The sequence below is a fragment of the Haliotis rufescens genome, unplaced genomic scaffold (genome assembly GCF_023055435.1).
Source record: "Haliotis rufescens isolate VD_foot unplaced genomic scaffold, xgHalRufe1.0.p SCAF_6, whole genome shotgun sequence".
Classification (NCBI taxonomy): domain Eukaryota; kingdom Metazoa; phylum Mollusca; class Gastropoda; order Lepetellida; family Haliotidae; genus Haliotis; species Haliotis rufescens.
The window spans coordinates 945,367-964,753 of record NW_025964334.1 but is presented as its reverse complement, the minus strand read 5'-3'; the positions used below and the strand labels follow the sequence as shown (position 1 = coordinate 964,753).

The window sequence follows — 19,387 nt, the reverse complement described above, 5'->3', positions numbered from 1 at the left end:
GTAGTGTAGTGGTGTAGTGTAGTGGAGCGGTGTAGTGGAGCGGTGTGGTGGAGCGGTGTGGTGGAGCGGTGTGGTGTAGTGGTGTGGTGTAGTGGAGCGGTGTAGTGGAGCGGTGTAGTGGAGCGGTGTGGTGGAGCGGTGTAGTGGTGTAGTGTAGTGGTGTAGTGTAGTGGAGCGGTGTAGTGGAGCGGTGTAGTGGTGTAGTGGTGTAGTGTAGTGGTGTAGTGTAGTGGAGCGGTGTAGTGGAGCAGTGTAGTGGAGCGGTGTAGTGGAGCGGTGTAGTGGAGCGGTGTAGTGGTGTAGTGTAGTGGTGTAGTGTAGTGGTGTAGTGTAGTGGAGCGGTGTAGTGGAGCGGTGTAGTGGAGCGGTGTAGTGGTGTAGTGTAGTGGAGCGGTGTAGTGGAGCGGTGTAGTGGAGCGGTGTGGTGTAGTGGTGTGGTGTAGTGGAGCGGTGGAGTGGAGCGGTGAAGTGGAGCGGTGTAGTGGAGTGGTGTGGTGTAGTGGAGCGGTGTAGTGGTGTGGTGTAGTGTAGTAGAGTGGTGTAGTGGAGTGGTGTAGTGGAGTGGAGTGGCGTAGTGGAGCGGTGAAGTGGTGTAGTGGTGTGGTGTAGTGGAGTGGAGTGGTGTAGTGGAGCGGTGTGGTGTAGTGGAGCGGTGTAGTGGAGTGGTGTGGTGTAGTGGAGCGGTGTAGTGGTGTGGTGTAGTGGAGTGGAGTGGTGTAGTGGAGTGGCGTAGTGGAGTGCAATGGCGTAGTGGAGCGGTGAAGTGGTGTAGTGGTGTGGTGGAGTGGAGTGGAGTGGTGTAGTGGAGTGGAGTGGTGTAGTGGAGCGGTGTAGTGGAGTGGAGTGGCGTAGTGGAGCCGTGTAGTGGTGTAGTGGTGTGGTGTAGTGGAGTGGAGTGGTGTAGTGGAGCGGTGTAGTGGAGCGGTGTGGTGGTGTGGTGTAGTGGAGTGGTGTAGTGTAGTGGTGTAGTGTAGTGGAGCGGTGTAGTGGAGCGGTGTAGTGGAGTGGTGTAGTGTAGTGTAGTGTAGTGGTGTGGTGGTGTGGTGTAGTGGAGTGGTGTAGTGGAGTGGTGTAGTGGAGTGGCGTAGTGGAGCGGCGTAGTGGAGTGGTGTAGTGGAGTGGCGTAGTGGAGCGGTGTAGTGGTGTAGTGGAGTGGAGTATTGGAGTAGTGGAGTGGAGTGGCGTAGTGGAGTGGTGTAGTGGAGAGGAGAGGAGTGGTGTAGTGGAGTGGTGTAGTGGAGAGGAGTGGTGTAGTGGAGAGGAGTGGTGTAGTGGAGAGGAGTGGTGGAGTGGTGTAGTGGAGTGGTGTAGTGGAGTGGTGTAGTGTAGTGGTGTAGTGTAGTGGAGCGGTGTAGTGGAGCGGTGTAGTGGAGAGGAGTGGTGTAGTGGAGAGGAGCGGTGTAGTGGAGTGGTGTAGTGGAGAGGAGTGGTGGAGTGGTGTAGTGGAGTGGTGTAGTGGAGAGGAGTGGTGTAGTGTAGTGGTGTAGTGTAGTGGTGCGGTGTAGTGGAGCGGTGTAGTGGAGAGGAGTGGTGTAGCGGAGAGGAGTGGTGTAGTGGAGAGGAGTGGTGTAGTGGAGTGGTGTAGTGGAGTGGTGTAGTGTAGTGGAGTGGTGTAGTGTAGTGGAGAGGAGTGGTGGAGTGGTGTAGTGGAGTGGTGTAGTGTAGTGGAGTGGTGTAGTGTAGTGGTGTAGTGTAGTGGAGCGGTGTAGTGGAGAGGAGTGGTGTAGTGGAGTGGTGTAGTGGAGTGGTGTAGTGGAGAGGAGTGGTGGAGTGGTGTAGTGGAGTGGTGTAGTGGAGAGGAGTGGTGTAGTGGAGTGGTGTAGTGGAGTGGAGCGGTGTAGTGGAGTGGAGTGGCGTAGTGGAGCCGTGTAGTGGTGTAGTGGTGTGGTGTAGTGGAGTGGAGCGGTGTAGTGGAGCAGTGTGGTGTAGTGGAGCGGTGTAGTGGTGTGGTGTAGTGTAGTAGAGTGGTGTAGTGGAGTGGTGTAGTGGAGTGGAGTGGCGTAGTGGAGCGGTGAAGTGGTGTAGTGGTGTGTAGTGGAGTGGAGTGGAGTGGTGTAGTGGAGCGGTGTAGTGGAGTGGTGTGGTGTAGTGGAGCGGTGTAGTGGAGTGGTGTGGTGTAGTGGAGCGGTGTAGTGGTGTGGTGTAGTGGAGTGGAGTAGTGGAGTGGTGTAGTGGAGTGGAGTGGCGTAGTGGAGCGGTGAAGTGGTGTAGTGGTGTGGTGTAGTGGAGTGGAGTGGTGTAGTGGAGAGGAGTGGTGTAGTGGAGCGGTGTAGTGGAGTGGAGTGGCGTAGTGGAGCCGTGTAGTGGTGTAGTGGTGTGGTGGTGTGGTGTAGTGGAGTGGAGTGGAGTGGTGTAGTGGAGCGGTGGAGTGGTGTGGTGTAGTGGAGCGGTGTAGTGGTGTGGTGTAGTGGAGTGGAGTGGTGTAGTGGAGTGGTGTAGTGGAGTGGTGTAGTGGAGTGGAGCGGCGTAGTGGAGCGGTGTAGTGGTGTGGTGGAGTGGAGTGGTGTAGTGGAGAGGAGTGGTGTAGTGTAGAGGAGTGGTGTAGTGGAGAGGTGTAGTGGAGTGGTGTAGTGGAGAGGAGTGGTGTAGTGGAGTGGTGTAGTGGAGAGGAGTGGTGGAGTGGAGTGGTGTAGTGGAGTGGAGTGGCGTAGTGGAGCGGTGTAGTGGAGAGGAGTGGTGTAGTGGAGAGGAGTGGTGTAGTGGAGTAGTGGAGTGGTGTAGTGGAGTGGTGTAGTGGAGTGGAGTGGTGTAGTGGAGAGGAATGGTGTAGTGGAGAGGAGTGGTGTAGTGGAGTGGTGTAGTGGAGTGGAGTGGCGTAGTGGAGCGGTGTAGTGGTGTGGTGGTGTGGTGTAGTGGAGTGGAGTGGCGTAGTGGAGCGGTGTAGTGGAGAGGAGTGGTGTAGTGGAGAGGAGTGGTGTAGTGGAGTGGAGTGGTGTAGTGGAGAGGAGTGGTGGAGTGGAGTGGTGTAGTGGAGTGGAGTGGCGTAGTGGAGCGGTGTAGTGGAGAGGAGTGGTGTAGTGGAGTGGTGTAGTGGAGTGGTGTGGTGTAGTGGAGAGGAATGGTGTAGTGGAGAGGAGTGGTGTAGTGGAGAGGAGTGGTGTAGTGGAGTGGTGTGGTGGAGTGGAGTAGTGTAGTGGAGTAGTGTAGTGGAGCGGTGTAGTGGAGTGGAGCGGTGTAGTGGTGTAGTGGTGTGGTGTGGTGGAGTGTAGTGGAGCGGTGTAGTGGAGCGGTGTAGTGGAGTGGTGTAGTGGAGTGGAGTGGTGTAGTGGTGTGGTGGAGTGGAGTGGTGTAGTGGAGTGGTGTAGTGGAGTGGCGTGGTGTAGTGTAGTGGAGTGGAGTGGAGTGGAGTGGAGTGGTGGGGTGGACAGAGTGTGTGCCATGACTCACATGTTGATCCCCATTTCTCCTGACGTTTGTGTTGTTTCCCGTGCAGGACCCAGCCCACATTCCCTCAGACTGCCATCGAGTACAAGGGGCTGTGGTGTAGTGTTGTGTAGTGTAGTGTAGTGTAGTGTAGTGAAGCAGTGGAGTGGAGCGGCGTAGTGGACAGAGTGTGTGCCATGACTCACATGTTGATCCCCATTTCTCCTGACGTTTGTGTTGTTTCCCGTGCAGGACCCAGCCCACATTCCCTCAGACTGCCATCGAGTACAAGGGGCTGTGGTGTAGTGTTGTGTAGTGTAGTGTAGTGTAGTGTAGTGAAGCAGTGGAGTGGAGCGGCGTAGTGGACAGAGTGTGTGCCATGACTCACATGTTGATCCCCATTTCTCCTGACGTTTGTGTTGTTTCCCGTGCAGGACCCAGCCCACATTCCCTCAGACTGCCATCGAGTACAAGGGGCTGTGGTGTAGTGTTGTGTAGTGTAGTGTAGTGTAGTGTAGTGAAGCAGTGGAGTGGAGCGGCGTAGTGGACAGAGTGTGTGCCATGACTCACATGTTGATCCCCATTTCTCCTGACGTTTGTGTTGTTTCCCGTGCAGGACCCAGCCCACATTCCCTCAGACTGCCATCGAGTACAAGGGGCTGTGGGGAGCGGACGTCGTCCACCTCGACTCACTGCTGCTCAAGAATGCATCCAACCCTGTCACACTGGAGGCAGCTGCTGGTGCCATACAGAATCTGACTGCTTGCGACTGGCAGGTAGGTTTCCTTACAGAATCTGACTGCATCGACTGTCACATGAGTTGCCATACAGAATCTGACTGCAAACAACCCTCACGTGAGTCGCCATACAGAATCTGACTGCAAATGACCCTCATGTGAGTTGCCATACAGAATCTGACTGCAAATGACCCTCACGTGAGTCGCCATACAGAATCTGACTGCAAACGACCCTCACGTGAGTCGCCATACAGAATCTGAGTGCAAACGACCCTCATGTGAGTCGCCATACAGAATCTGACTGCAAACGACCTTCATGTGAGTCTCCATACAGAATCTGACTGCAAACGACCCTCATGTGAGTCGCCATACAGAATCTGACTGCAAACTACCCTCACGTGAGTCGCCATACAGAATCTGACTGCAAACGACCCTCACGTGAGTCGCCATACAGAATCTGACTGCAAACGTCCCTCACGTGAGTCGCCATACAGAACCTGACTGCAAACGACCCTCATGTGAGTCGCCATACAGAATCTGACTGCATGTTTCTAATACCGGCCCACTCACACATTACTTGTACTTTCAGCCGGCTGTGGACATCCGAGCCCTCGTACGGAAGGAGAAGGGTCTCCCGAATCTCGTGGACTTGCTGACCTTTGAGAACGACCGTGTGGTATGTGCAGCCGCGACAGCCCTGCGAAATCTGGCCATCGACGAACGCAATAAAGAACTTGTTGGTAAGACAATGAAACTAAGAAATAGCAAGATGATCAACATGTAGGTAAATATGCCCTGTTTTGTCCCCAGGTAAATATGCCCTGTTTTGTCCCCAGATAAATATGCCCTGTCTTCACACCAGGTAAATATGCCCTGTTTTGTCCCCAGGTAAATACTCCCTGTTTTGTCCCCAGGTAAATATGCCCTGTTTTGTCCCCAGATAAATATGCCCTGTCTTCACACCAGGTAAATATGCCCTGTTTTGTCCCCAGGTAAATATGCCCTGTTTTGTCCCCAGATAAATATGCCCTGTCTTCACACCAGGTAAATATGCCCTGTTTTGTCCCCAGGTAAATACACCCTGTTTTGTCCCCAGGTAAATATGCCGTGTTTTGTCCCCAGGTAGATATGCCCTGTTTTGTCCCCAGGTAAATACTCCCTGTTTTGTTCCCAGATAGATATGCCCTGTCTTCACACCAGGTAAATACTCCCAGTTTTGTCCCCAGGTAAATATGCCCTGTTTTGTCTCCAGGTAAATACTCCCTGTTTTGTCCCCAGGTAAATATGCCCTGTCTTCACACCAGGTAAATATGCCCTGTTTTGTCCCCAGGTAAATATGCCATGCAACAGCTGGTGAGGAAACTTCCCGCACATCGGCAGATGCCGGGTCCGGTGGCGCCGGACGACACATTATGTGCTGTCATAGCAACGCTGTATGAGGTCATAAAAAATAATCAAGATTTTGCACTGTAAGTTTTATTAGCTTATACACCTTATACACACCTTATACACCTTATACACCTTATACACTTACCATTCCCACATGCGATGAACTGGCTCACATTAGGAGCTGTAGCAATACAATGGGCTTAGACTTGATCAAGGCGTTTACATGTAGAAGAAAATGATGATGAGTTTCTTCTATGGCACCAACTGTGGCCATTGTTGCCGATATATGGAACAAAGTGAAAGATGCATGAGGTCACTTCCTGTGCTACTACAACAAGTCACTCCCTGGTGACTGTATGTAGTGTACACAGATAGCTTACATGCAAAACATAAGAGAATGGTGGATACAGTAATGTTTTAAACGAACACACTTATAACCCACTAATGCTTGCTGTTTGATGCTTGCTGTTTGATGTTCGCTGTTTGATGCTTGCTGTTTGATGCTTGCTGTTTGATGCCCGCTGTGTTGCTGTCTGCTAATGTCTGCCTGTTGTTTCCAGGTCGTTGATGACTGAAAACGGCATTCCACGCCTTCTGAACATCACCAAGTCAGAAAACCAGTACCTTGCCCGAACTGTCAAATACGCACACACGGTAGGCACTATACTCAGTGTTAGCAGTCCCCCAGTGTGATTCAACCAGGACCCCTGTTGTAAGAGCCCTATAGTGTTAGCAGTGCCCCTGCCCCAGGGGGATTCAACCAGGACCCCTGTTGTAAGAGCCCTATAGTGTTAGCAGTGCTCCTACCCCAGGGGAATTCAACCAGGACCCCTGTTGTAAGAGCCCTATAGTGTTAGCAGTGCCCCTGCCCCAGGGGAATTCAACCAGGACCCCTGTTGTAAGAGCCCTATAGTGTTAGCAGTGCCCCTACCCCAGTGGGATTTAACCAGAGCCCCTGATGTAAGAGCCCTATAGTGTTAGCAGTCCCCCAGTGGGATTCAACCAGGACCCCTGTTGTAAGAGCCCTATAGTGTTAGCAGTGCCCCTGCCCCAGGGGGATAACCAGGACCCCTGTTGTAAGAGCCCTATAGTGTTAGCAGTGCCCCTGCCCCAAGGGAATTCAACCAGAGCCCCTGTTGTAAGAGCCCTACAGTGTTAGCAGTGCCCCTGCCCCAGGGGAATTCAACCAGGACCCCTGTTGTAAGAGACCTATAGTGTTAGCAGTGCCCCTACCCCAGTGGGATTTAACCAGAGCCCCTGATGTAAGAGCCCTATAGTGTTAGCAGTGCCCCTGCCCCAGGGGAATTCAACCAGGACCCCTGTTGTAAGAGCCCTATAGTGTTAGCAGTGCCCCTGCCCCAGGGGGATTCAACCAGGACCCCTGTTGTAAGAGCCCTATAGTGTTAGCAGTCCCCCTGCCCCAGGGGAATTCAACCAGAGCCCCTGTTTTAAGAGCCCTATAGTGTTAGCTGTACCCCTGCCCCAGGGGGATAACCAGAGCTCCTGTTGTAAGAGCCCTATAGTGTTAGCAGTGCCCCTGCCCCAGGGGGATAACCAGAGCCCCTGTTGTAAGAGCCCTATAGTGTTAGCAGTGCCCCTGCCCCAGGGGAATTCAACCAGAGCCCCTGTTTTAAGAGCCCTATAGTGTTAGCAGTGCCCCTGCCCCAGGGGGATTACCAGAGCCCCTGTTGTAAGAGCCCTATAGTGTTAGCAGTGCCCCTGCCCCAGGGGAATTCAACCAGAGCCCCTGTTGTAAGAGCCCTATAGTGTTAGCAGAGCCCCTGCCCCAGGGGAATTCAACCAGAGCCCCTGTTGTAAGAGCCCTATAGTGTTAGCAGTGCCCCTGCCCCAGGGGGATAACCAGAGCCCCTGTTTTAAGAGCCCTATAGTGTTAGCAGTGCCCCTACCCCAGTGGGATTTAACCAGAGCCCCTGTTGTAAGAGCCCTATAGTGTTAGCAGTGCCCCTGCCACAGGGGAATTTCACCAGAGCCCCTGTTGTAAGAGCCCTATAGTGTTAGCAGTGCCCCTACCCCAGTGGGATTCAACCAGGATCCCTGTTGTAAGAGCCCTATAGTGTTAGCAGTCCCCCTGCCCCAGTGGGATTTAACCAGGATCCCTGTTGTAACAGCCCTATAGTGTTAGCAGTGCCCCTGCCCCAGGGGAATTTAACCAGAGCCCCTGTTGGTAAGAGCCCTATAGTGTTAGCAGAGCCCCTACCCCAGGGGAATTTCACCAGAGCCCCTGTTGTAAGAGCCCTATAGTGTTAGCAGTCCCCCTGCCCCAGTGGGATTCAACCAGGACCCCTGTTGTAAGAGCCCTATAGTGTTAGCAGTCCCCCTGCCCCAGGGGAATTCAACCAGGACCCCTGTTGTAAGAGCCCTATAGTGTTGATTCCCAACATGGGTACAATGTGTGAAGCCCATTTCTGGTGTCCCCTGCAATGATATTGCTTGAATATTGCTTCAAAAAAGTGTAATACAATACTCACTCCCTTCTCACAGATTTAAGGCTGTTTAACGATGCTGAACTGTAGGTTGGATCTGCTTGTGATGCAGGTGATGCGGACGATGTGGACATTCCGAGCCCTGCATCCAGAGTACTCCCGGATGGGGCTCACGGAGAAGGACTTCCTGATGTTCACAGCTGCTTGCAGGTACATGACAGACCTTATGGCAACATGACAGACCTCATGGCAACATGACAGACCTCATGGCAACATGACAGACCTCATGGCAACATGACAGACCTCATTGCAAAATGACAGACCTCATGGCAACATGACAGACCTCATGGCAACATGACGGAGCTCATGGCAACATGACAGACCTCATGGCAACATGACAGACCTCATGGCAACATGACAGACCTCATAGCAAAATGACGGAGCTCATGGCAACATGACAGACCTCATGGCAACATGACAGACCTCATACCAACATGACAGACCTCATGTCAACATGACAGACCTCATACCAACATGACAGACCTCATGTCAACATGACAGACCTCATGGCAATATGACAGACCACCTGGCAAAATGACAGACCTCATGGCAACATGACAGACCTCATGGCAACATGTCAGACTGTATGGCAACATGGCAGACCACCTGGCAACATGACAGACCTCATACCAACATGACAGACCGCATGCCAACGTGTCAGACTGTATGGCAACATGACAGACCTCATGTCAACATGACAGACCTCATGTCAACATGACAGACCTCATGGCAACATGACAGACCTCATGTCAATATGACAGACCTCATGTCAATATGACAGACGTCATGGCAACATGACAGACCTCATGGCAATATGACAGACCTCATGGCAATATGACAGACCTCATGGCAACATGACAGACCTCATGGCAACATGTCAGACTGTATGGCAACATGACAGACCACCTGGCAACATGACAGACCTCATACCAACATGACAGACCGCATGCCAACATGTCAGACTGTATGGCAACATGACAGACCTCATGTCAACATGACAGACCTCATGGCAACATGACAGACCTCATGTCAATATGACAGACCTCATGGCAACATGACAGACCTCATGGCAACATGACAGACCTCATGGCAACATGACAGACCTCATGGCAACATGACAGACCTCATGGCAACATGACAGACCTCATGTCAATATGACAGACCTCATGGCAACATGACAGACCTCATGGCAACATGACAGACCTCATGTCAATATGACAGACCTCATGGCAACATGACAGACCTCATGGCAACATGACAGACCTCATGGCAACATGACAGACCTCATGCCAACATGACAGACAGCAAGACACATGACATGACTGCATGCCAACAACATTATGTGACAATATTGTATATTGATTGTCTAAGCCCTGGTGTTAGGCGATTGTTAAGAGTGCTGAATCACAGACTGTGTGTATTTGTGATCCTCGGAGTGCGGAGCAGAGATGCCCCCGGTGTTGTCACAATGGGCGGCCATTTCCAGGCACTCGTCTCAAGCCAGTAACATGACCCGTGAAGATCTGGGGTAGAATAGGTCTTCAGCAACCCATGCTTGCTGTAAAAGGCGACTATGCTTGTCGTAAGAGGCGACTGACGGGATCTGGTGGTCAAGGCTTGCTGACTTGGTTGATGCATGTCATGTGTCCCAATTATGTCAATCACTGGATTGTCTGGTCCAGACTTGATTATGTACTACCATCATATTGCTGTAATATTGCTGAGTGCGGTGTTAAACAACAAACAAACAAACATGCCAGCAACGTGTAATCGTTGGTACCCTGGTCACTCTGAGTGTTTCTGGGTTTCAACAGTGTAGTAAACATCTAAGACCTCAATCACTGAGGGTGTTTTTCCCACATCAAAGTGACACACATTTGGGCTCACAGTTTTGTTTCTATTCCACGTTTCAGAGCGGAGGGCTCAAAGTACAGCAACTTAAGCAGTAGTGTGAGTCCCGTGGCCAGTAACCATACCACCCCATACAACACGCTAAACAGACCAATCAGTGCTCAGGGTTATGATGACAACACGCTGTCTCCGGGACGACCGTTGCAGAAGCGTCCTAACAACAGCAACGATCACAGTCACAATGAGGCTGATGGCTACTTCTCAATGAACCAGAGCCACTCACATCTAAATGATCACGGTAATATCAATATGATCACGGTAATATCAATAAGATCACGGTAATATCAATATGATCACGGTAATATCAATATGATCACGGTAATATCAATGAGATCACGGTAATATCAATATGATCACGGTAATATCAATAAGATCATGGTAATATCAATAAGATCGCGGTCATATCAATAAGATCACGGTAATATCAATAAGATCACGGTAATATCAATATGATGACGTTAATATCAATATGATCACGGTAATATCAATAAGATCATGGTAATATCAATAAGATCACGGTAATATCAATATGATCATGGTAATATCAATAAGATCACGGTAATATCAATAAGATCATGGTAATATCAATAAGATCACGGTAATATCATTAAGATCATGGTAATATCAATAAGATCACGGTTATAATCAATAAGATCACGGTAATATCAATAAGATCATGGTAATATCAATAAGATCATGGTAATATCAATATGATCACGGTAATATCAGTATGAACACTGTAATGTTAGTATGCCAGGGTAATATTATCACGGTAATATCAATAAGATCATGGTAATATCAATAAGATCACGGTAATATCAATAAGATCACGGTAATATCATTAAGATCATGGTAATATCAATAAGATCACGGTAATAATCAATAAGATCACGGTAATATCAATAAGATCACGGTAATATCAATAAGATCATGGTAATATCAATAAGATCACGGTAATATCAATAAGATCATGGTAATATCAATAAGATCATGGTAATATCAATATGATCACGGTAATATCAGTATGAACACTGTAATGTCAGTATGCCAGGGTAATATTATCACGGTAATATCAATAAGATCACGGTAATATCATTAAGATCACAGTAATATCAATAAGATCACGGTAATGTCTATATGATCAAGGGAAAATCAATAAGATCACGGTAATATCAATAAGATCACGGTAAAATCAATAAGATCACAGTTATATCAATAAGATCACGGTAATATCAATAAGATCATGGTAATATCAATATGATCACGGTTATATCAGTATGAACACTGTAATGTTAGTATGCCAGGGTAATATTATCACGGTATTATCAATATGATCATGGTAATATCAGTACATTTATACCAGTATGGTCACAGTTATGTTATGATCAGAATATTATCAGAATGATCACATTAATATTACGGTAATATGATCATGATAACATCACTATGAACACAGTATTATCAGAATGATCACATTATCTTTATGGTAATATGATTAATGTTATGATCACATTATCATCACGGTAATATAATCACAGTAATGTTATGATCACATCATCACGGTAATATGATCTCAGTAATGTAATGATCACATTATCATCATGGTAATATGATTAATGTTATGATCACATCATCACAGTAATATGATCAAAGTAATGTTATGATCACATCATCACGGTAATATGATCTCAGTAATGTAATGATCACATTATCATCATGGTAATATGATTAATGTTATGATCATGTCATCACAGTAATATGATCAAAGTAATGTTATGATCACATCATCACGGTAATATGATCTCAGTAATGTAATGATCACATTATCATCATGGTAATATGATTAATGTTATGATCATGTCATCACAGTAATATGATCAAAGTAATGTTATGATCACATCATCACGGTAATATGATCTCAGTAATGTAATGATCACATTATCATCATGGTAATATGATTAATGTTATGATCATGTCATCACAGTAATATGATCTCAGTAATGTAATGATCACATTATCATCATGGTAATATGATTAATGTTATGATCATGTCATCACGGTAATATGATCAAAGTAATGTTATGATCACATCATCACGGTAATATGATCAAAGTGATGTTATGATCACATTATTAGCTATGATAGTATGACAGTAATGTTATGATCACATTATTAGCTATGATAGTATGACAGTAATGTTATGATCACATTATTAGCTATGATAGTATGACAGTACTGTTATGATCACATTATTAGCTATGATAGTATGACAGTACTGTTATGATCACATTATTAGCTATGATAGTATGACAGTAATATCAGGGACGTAATGGTAATATGATTAATGTTATGATCACATCATCACAGTAATATGATCACAGTAATGTTATGATCACATTATTAGCTATGATAGTATGACAGTAATGTTATGATCACATTATTAGCTATGATAGTATGACAGTAATGTTATGATCACATTATTAGCTATGATAGTATGACAGTAATGTTATGATCACATTATTAGCTATGATAGTATGACAGTAATGTTATGATCACATTATTAGCTATGATAGTATGACAGTAATGTTATGATCACATTATTAGCTATGATAGTATGACAGTACTGTTATGATCACATTATTAGCTATGATAGTATGACAGTAATGTTATGATCACATTATTAGCTATGATAGTATCACAGTAATGTTATGATCACATTATTAGCTATGATAGTATCACAGTAATGTTATGATCACATCATCACAGTAATAGTATCACAGTAATGTTATGATCACATTATTAGCTATGATAGTATGACAGTAATGTTATGATCACATTATTAGCTATGATAGTATGACAGTAATGTTATGATCACACTATTAGCTATGATAGTATGACAGTAATATCAGGGACGTAATGGTGATATGAGGGTTGTCACAGTTCAGTGCTGATGCTCTCACAATGTAAAATTGATCTGTGATTTCTAGGATTGTTTGCATCTTTGCTGTGAGGAATGAGATCTGAAAGTGAAGTATTAAGCCACTTTATTATCTAGCTATCGAACTGATGTTCCCCGGGATGGCAGAGAATCCTGTTTGCAAGAGGTGAGGGGACTCGTCACATGACATGCTTATATATTTCTGAGAAATCTGACCAACAATTGCTTCCATTTCAGATCGACACAACTATTCCCATGACAGTAGAGTAAGTATTGTTTAAAGGTTTATCATGCCATGTCTGCAGTTTTGACACTTTGTCATACATACTGCCCGTGACTAGAATATGCTGAATGTCGTGTTTCAAACTGGGCTCTCTCCCCTGAACTCAACTTACCAAGACCTCCTAGGGCGGTGGGGTAGCCGAGCGGTTAAAGCGTTCATTCATCATGCGAAAGACCTGGGTTCGATTCCCCATATGGGTACAATGAGTGAAGCCCATTTCTGGTGTCCTCCGCCGTGATGTTGCTGGAATGTTGCTGGAATATTGCTAAAAGCGGCGTAAACCATACTCTCACTCACTCACTCACCAAGATCTACCTCATCAGCGTGAGGAGTGGAGTGCAGGCTATTTGTCAAGGACTGTAATCTACAAGACATTTGTCCCAGCAGACATTTTGACTAAAATACAATTTGAGAAATATGTTGCCTCCCATCTCTCTTCTTTGGAAAAATAGGCCGCCTCCGTGGTCTTGTGGTAGAGCGTCCGCCCGGAGAGCGGAAGGTCCGGGGTTCGATCCCCGGCCGCGTCATACCAAAAGACGTTAAAAGATGGTATTTGTTGTTACCCTGTCTGGCGCTCGGCATTAAGGGGCTAAAACAAGGACTGGTCGGCTCGGAGTCAGTATACTGTGTCTGAGTGGGGTATTCATGTTAAACTGCGGCATGGTATCTCAGTGAGCTAGAACTATAAATCGGCATCAGTCCGGACTAGTACAAGCAGCCACACACACACACGTGCATGCACTTCGCTATATAAGTGCAAAAATCTTGGACGCGACGTTAAACCCAATTTCACCTCACCTCATCTTTGGAAAAATATGGATGAAAAATTAGCTTTATGTATTTTCTGACCCTCTGTTGAAAGTTGGCTTGACCTTCCGTTGTTGTATGTGAACATTGACCTCCTTGTCATACATTAGCCTTGACCTTCCATTGTTGTATGTGAACCTTGACCTCCTTGTCATACATTAGCCTTGACCTTCCATTGTTGTAAGTGAACCTTGACCTTCCTTGTCATACATTAGCCTTGACCTTCCATTGTTGTATGTGAACCTTGACCTTCCTTGTCATACATTAGCCTTGACCTTCTATTGTTGTATGTGAACCTCGACCTTCCTTGTCATACATTAGCCATGACCTTCCATTGTTGTATGTGAACCTTGACCTTCCTTGTCATACATTAGCCTTGACCTTCCATTGTTGTATGTGAACCTCGACCTTTCTTGTCATACATTAGCCTTGACCTTCCATTGTTGTATGTGAACCTTGACCTTCCTTGTCATACATTAGCCTTGACCTTCCATTGTTATATGGTAACCTTGACCTTCTGTTGTTGTTAACCAAGATCTTAATCACATTTCAGCAGGATGACATACCCATGACGGACCTTGGCCCTGGTTATGCCCCCCTCGAGGAGCCACAGCCACCCCCCCACAGAAACAAGCCACCAGTCGGGGGTGTCGCCCTCTTCCCAAACATGCAACAGGTTAGCTTAGATTCATAGTCATGTCATGTGTAGTGACGCCCACAGGGACAAGCCACCAGTCGGGGGTGTCACCCTCTTCCCAAACATGCAACAGGTTAGCTTAGATTCAATGTCGTGTCATGTGTAGTTACACCAACAGGGACAAGCCACCAGTCGGGGGTGTCGCCCTCTTCCCAAACATGCAACAGGTTAGCTTAGATTCATAGTCGTGTCATGTGTAGTGACGCCCACAGGGACAAGCCACCAGTCGGGGGTGTCGCCCTCTTCCCAAACATGCAACAGGTTAGCTTAGAGTCATAGTCGTGTCATGTGTAGTTACTCCAACAGGGACAAGCCACCAGTCGGGGGTGTCGCCCTCTTCCCAAACATGCAACAGGTTAACTTAGATTCATAGTCGTGTCATGTGTAGTTACTCCAACAGGGACAAGCCACCAGTCGGGGGTGTCGCCCTCTTCCCAAACATGCAACAGGTTAACTTAGATTCATAGTCGTGTCATGTGTAGTTACACCAACAGGGACAAGCCACCAGTCGGGGGTGTCGCCCTCTTCCCAAACATGCAACAGGTTAGCTTAACACAAGGATTTAGTCGGCAAGGATATAGTTGGTAATTCACTCTGAGAAAGAGACATCCCAAAGTCTCCTAAGCTTTCCGCTATAGAAAAGTGCTGGATGTTTAGATTGTATGATGATGTGAGAGGACTAATCCAAGGCTGAGCGTGTTCCCAAGACAGCAGAGTGGTAAGAACTGATCAGTGTGGGGGGCCCATGGTTACAGGGTGTGATCGGACTCAAAGTAAGTTGATGGATTTGATCGTTTTTTTCAAAGACTGTTTTCAAGAATTAACGTATGGTCCAGATTCAATTCATGGCCACCATATGGGGCAGAGTGGGTCATGTAGAGTCACTCAGTAAGGTGAGTTCTCAATACATACACAGCTAAGTAAAGCTCGTACCTCTCCGTCGTGTACCAGCCAGGGGGCATGGGTGGCCCAGTCGTCTAAGGCGCTGTCATTCGCTTTGCAGAGTTACATCCCTTGGGTACGCAAGAAACCTATGATTGTGGGTTTGAATCCTGGATCGCCCCGAATAGGTTTACCAGCACGATGCCCGTGCTTGTGGTTTTCACCGAAGTGGTAAACGTCTGAGACCTGCATTACTTCGGGCTTTCCTCCCAAATTAAGCTGACACGCCGCAATATGACTGTGATATTGTTAAAAGCGGTTAAACCCAACTCACTCACTCACTCACTCATGTAGCAGGCAGACTATGAACTGTATGGTTATAGTGATGACACAAAACAAATACATTGTTTTCTTTCTGTGCCCACAGGAGCCAGCCGACCAGTCCGGGGAACCATTGTATGCAAAGGTAAACAAGAAGGGCCAGCGTCGTAACGATGACTACGTACACTCCAGTAAAGTCATGCTGGACGCGGGGGGAGGACCACAGGGCGGGGCCGACTCCTGGGTGTGATCACATGACCCTGCTGTCATCTGTTAAGTCATGCACTGAACCAAGGGAGATAACCCTTGTCCAGGGAAGGAACTCCTGTCCATTGGAAGTTTTTATGTCTGCAGATAAAACTTTGAAAAGTGAAAACAGGGGAGGTAACTCTGTACATACTGCAGTGTTGTGGACGTTTTTACGACATATCTGCATAAAAAACAGCGGAAATTGTAATAATCTGTGAATTCACATGTCAAAGGATCATTTGGAATTGATTACATAAGCTTCTTCGTGATATCGACTGTGGATGTACCGAGGAATGTGCTTGTGCCCAAACCTGTCATGGGTGTTACTGATTCGAAGGATCACAGCCCTCAGACTGTGTGCCGACTCAATACAGGTTGTTAACTGACGACATTGCGCGGAGGATATGTGATGTTCTCTCAACCCCTTCTGTTTTGACTCAAAAGGATGTGTGATAGTACAGAATAATTTTAGCTGTAGTCAGAAATATTGTATATACATGGAGCGCTGACGTTAACTGATTGTACAGCTACTTCTGATGCCAGGGTTGTCAGACCGGTACTGGAATCACTGTGACAGACTTTGTGTATGCACACCATAATAACCATGGCAATGTGCGTGCCCAACGAGGTGTATCAGATTTGTCTAGTAATATTCAGTTATTTTCTAATTTCGTATTTCATCTAGCACACAGGTGTTGATGTGTGGGATGCGAGTACAGTTCATGCATGTTCATGTCAGGAGTGAATATATGTCATCGTTTTAAGACACTGTAGCATTACACGGAGTGCAGACGTACACAGCAGAAGATATATATTTTTCTATGAATCAAGTTGCTTTGTTTTTGTAGCTGCTGCTATCTCACATATCCAAGTCTGTCATAGAATATGTATAGTTATCTCCCTTTGAGGGACTTGAATGCCATGCAAATGTCTCCTTCTGGAACTCTAATTCCACGTTAAACGGAGTTGTCCCCCTTTCTTGAACTCTTCTAATGTCATGTTTATGGAGTTATCTCCCTTTGAGGTCATTTGTGTTTGCTGCACAAAGGTATCTCGCATTGTTTCAACCAAATCCGACTTCTCCGAGTAGAAAACATCAGACTGTTAGTGGTTTCCTTGTAAACAGTTTGTGATGGGCAATGAGCCATACCTTTGTGTAAAGAAAGGCCTCCCTGACACAGGACTGACGTCCTTGGATTAGATTGTCCATATCTGAAACATGTATATAATCATGTGACAATGGTTTCTTCTGCTCCCTTTCTTCTGCACCTGTGTCAGGTTCTGCGACAACTCCACTTCTGTCTGTCCTCATATCCTGCTTGCACTCCAGCTTCGTAGTCGGTTAGCAATATATGATAGAGTATTAATACCGTAATCCACACTTCTTGTCCTTCCTGTGGTAATCAGTAGGATCGGGCCTCATCAGGCGGACATTTCCACTTGGACTACACTGTGATTCTTGGATGGTGGTGTGCAGGATGTCATACGATTCTGATACCACCAGTAACACGTCCCTGATGTAGAACTGAACCCAGAAAGCTGTCCCATAGAGCCTTCTGGAACAAAGATTCCAAGTCTAAAATATATAAAAGTAGTTTTGGAATGATTTTGGTTTGTGACAACATGTATAAAGAAATTCTGTAAATTATTGGAATCCTTCTGGATATTTGTCAACAGTATGCAGTATTTATTGTTGAATAATCATCTTGGAGAATTTGCGGAAGTCCCTTTTGAAGAGTTCTCTCCCCTTTGACAGCAAGCTTGTGACGTAACCAGTAATTGCCCTTTAACAGAAAACCTTGGACATTAATTCCTACCTGAAGATATTGTTTTTCTCAGATGCTGTTTACAGCCGCTGGGATGAGAGATTAGGACAAAGTAAAGTTCTTGTGTGATAATAATTGATATTTACACTTTGAATTATATTCAAGTATGAATTTCCTCTTTAAATGCAAGTATGTGTTAGAACGAACATGTTACAGCTTAACTGGTGATACAGCACACCTCGACTGCCATATTCTGCATTAATGTAGGCCATTTCTCCTATTGTTATCTTCAGCTGCAACACGGCAAGTTTGTCAGGACACTATCCCACTTTGAGCCTATGCACAAGTAACCGATGTCTGCTCAAAGACCTGATTATGTTGTGATAATTATGAACCTTTTCATAAATCTGTTTTTTTTATGTGAATAAAAATGAACATTTCTCCATAATTCAGTGTTTTCCAGTTTTTTTATTACCAAGATAAATGTGTGTATGTGATATTATGTATAGAAAGAAATTTAACTGTTAACACGATAGAATAAAAAATGTTCTGCATGACATATATTTTATGAAAACAATTGTCCTTAGAAATGCTCTGTACACAACCGTTTCAAAAGAAATTGTTTTATTTAAAGACTGTTATTGAATGATTTTAGAATATATATACATATTGTTTTGAGTGAAAATGGTTGGATAAAGAGCATTTTTGTACATCTCTTATTCAATATTCTTACATAGGACAGAATCTTTCTGATGACACCATTGACTTCTAAGGCTCTGCGACTTAATTCTCAGAATATTAATCCAGTCTGATTTATGAACAATGTATGTGAAGTGGTGAAGAGCCAGCCTCAGACCACTGCAGCCAGGGTTGGTTGCCATGGAGACGCGTCTCGTTCACCAACCATCCTGTTGTCTTGCCCATTAAAATCATTTGTCGTGTCGTGTATCATATCATTTTGAGAAATAATAAATTTTTCCAGATAATTAGATTGTTTCATGTTTTTGAAGAAGGGTACAGCTGCTGATTATCTTGCAAGTGTCATCTTGTTTTAGGAGTTGGATTCAGTGAGTGAGTGGAGCTGAATGATGCTTTGAGTGTTTCCGTATCACATGGGTACAGTCTATAGTTGAATCAATGGCTACACTACAGTCTATGGTTGAATCAATGGCTACAGTATGTGGTTGAATCAATGGCTACACTACAGTCTGTGGTTGAATCAATGGCTACACTACAGTCTGTGGTTGAATCAATGGCTACACTACAGTCTATGGTTGAATCAATGGCTACACTACAGTCTATGGTTGAATCAATGGCTACACTACAGTCTGTGGTTGAATTAATGGCTACACTACAGTCTGTGGTTGAAACAATGGCTACACTACAGTCTGTGGTTGAATCAATGGATACACTACAGTCTGTGGTTGAATCAATGGCTACACTACAGTCTATGGTTGAATCAATGGCAAGACTACAGTCTGTGGTTGAATCAATGGCTACACTACAGTCTATGGTTGAATCAATGGCTACACTACAGTCT

General features: G+C 45.8%; 1 protein-coding gene across 16 annotated transcripts in view; it reads left to right on the top strand.

Moving 5' to 3' along the window:
• Positions 1 to 18,833, top strand: part of LOC124116842 (armadillo repeat protein deleted in velo-cardio-facial syndrome homolog) — a 121,628-nt gene extending 102,795 nt beyond the window's left edge. For 15 of the 16 annotated variants that reach the window (XM_048385681.1, XM_048385679.1, XM_048385678.1 and 12 more), the window contains 9 exons: positions 3,980 to 4,139; positions 4,690 to 4,840; positions 5,431 to 5,569; positions 6,050 to 6,143; positions 8,046 to 8,143; positions 9,907 to 10,142; positions 13,080 to 13,108; positions 14,486 to 14,608; positions 15,939 to 18,833. In XM_048385681.1, the coding sequence (XP_048241638.1) occupies positions 3,980 to 4,139; positions 4,690 to 4,840; positions 5,431 to 5,569; positions 6,050 to 6,143; positions 8,046 to 8,143; positions 9,907 to 10,142; positions 13,080 to 13,108; positions 14,486 to 14,608; positions 15,939 to 16,082 (1,174 nt within the window). In that variant the 3' untranslated portion in view covers positions 16,083 to 18,833. The remainder of the gene's footprint in view (positions 1 to 3,979; positions 4,140 to 4,689; positions 4,841 to 5,430; positions 5,570 to 6,049; positions 6,144 to 8,045; positions 8,144 to 9,906; positions 10,143 to 13,079; positions 13,109 to 14,485; positions 14,609 to 15,938) is intronic. The other variant, XM_048385676.1, reaches the window with a different exon arrangement.
• Positions 18,834 to 19,387: the final 554 nt, after the last annotated feature.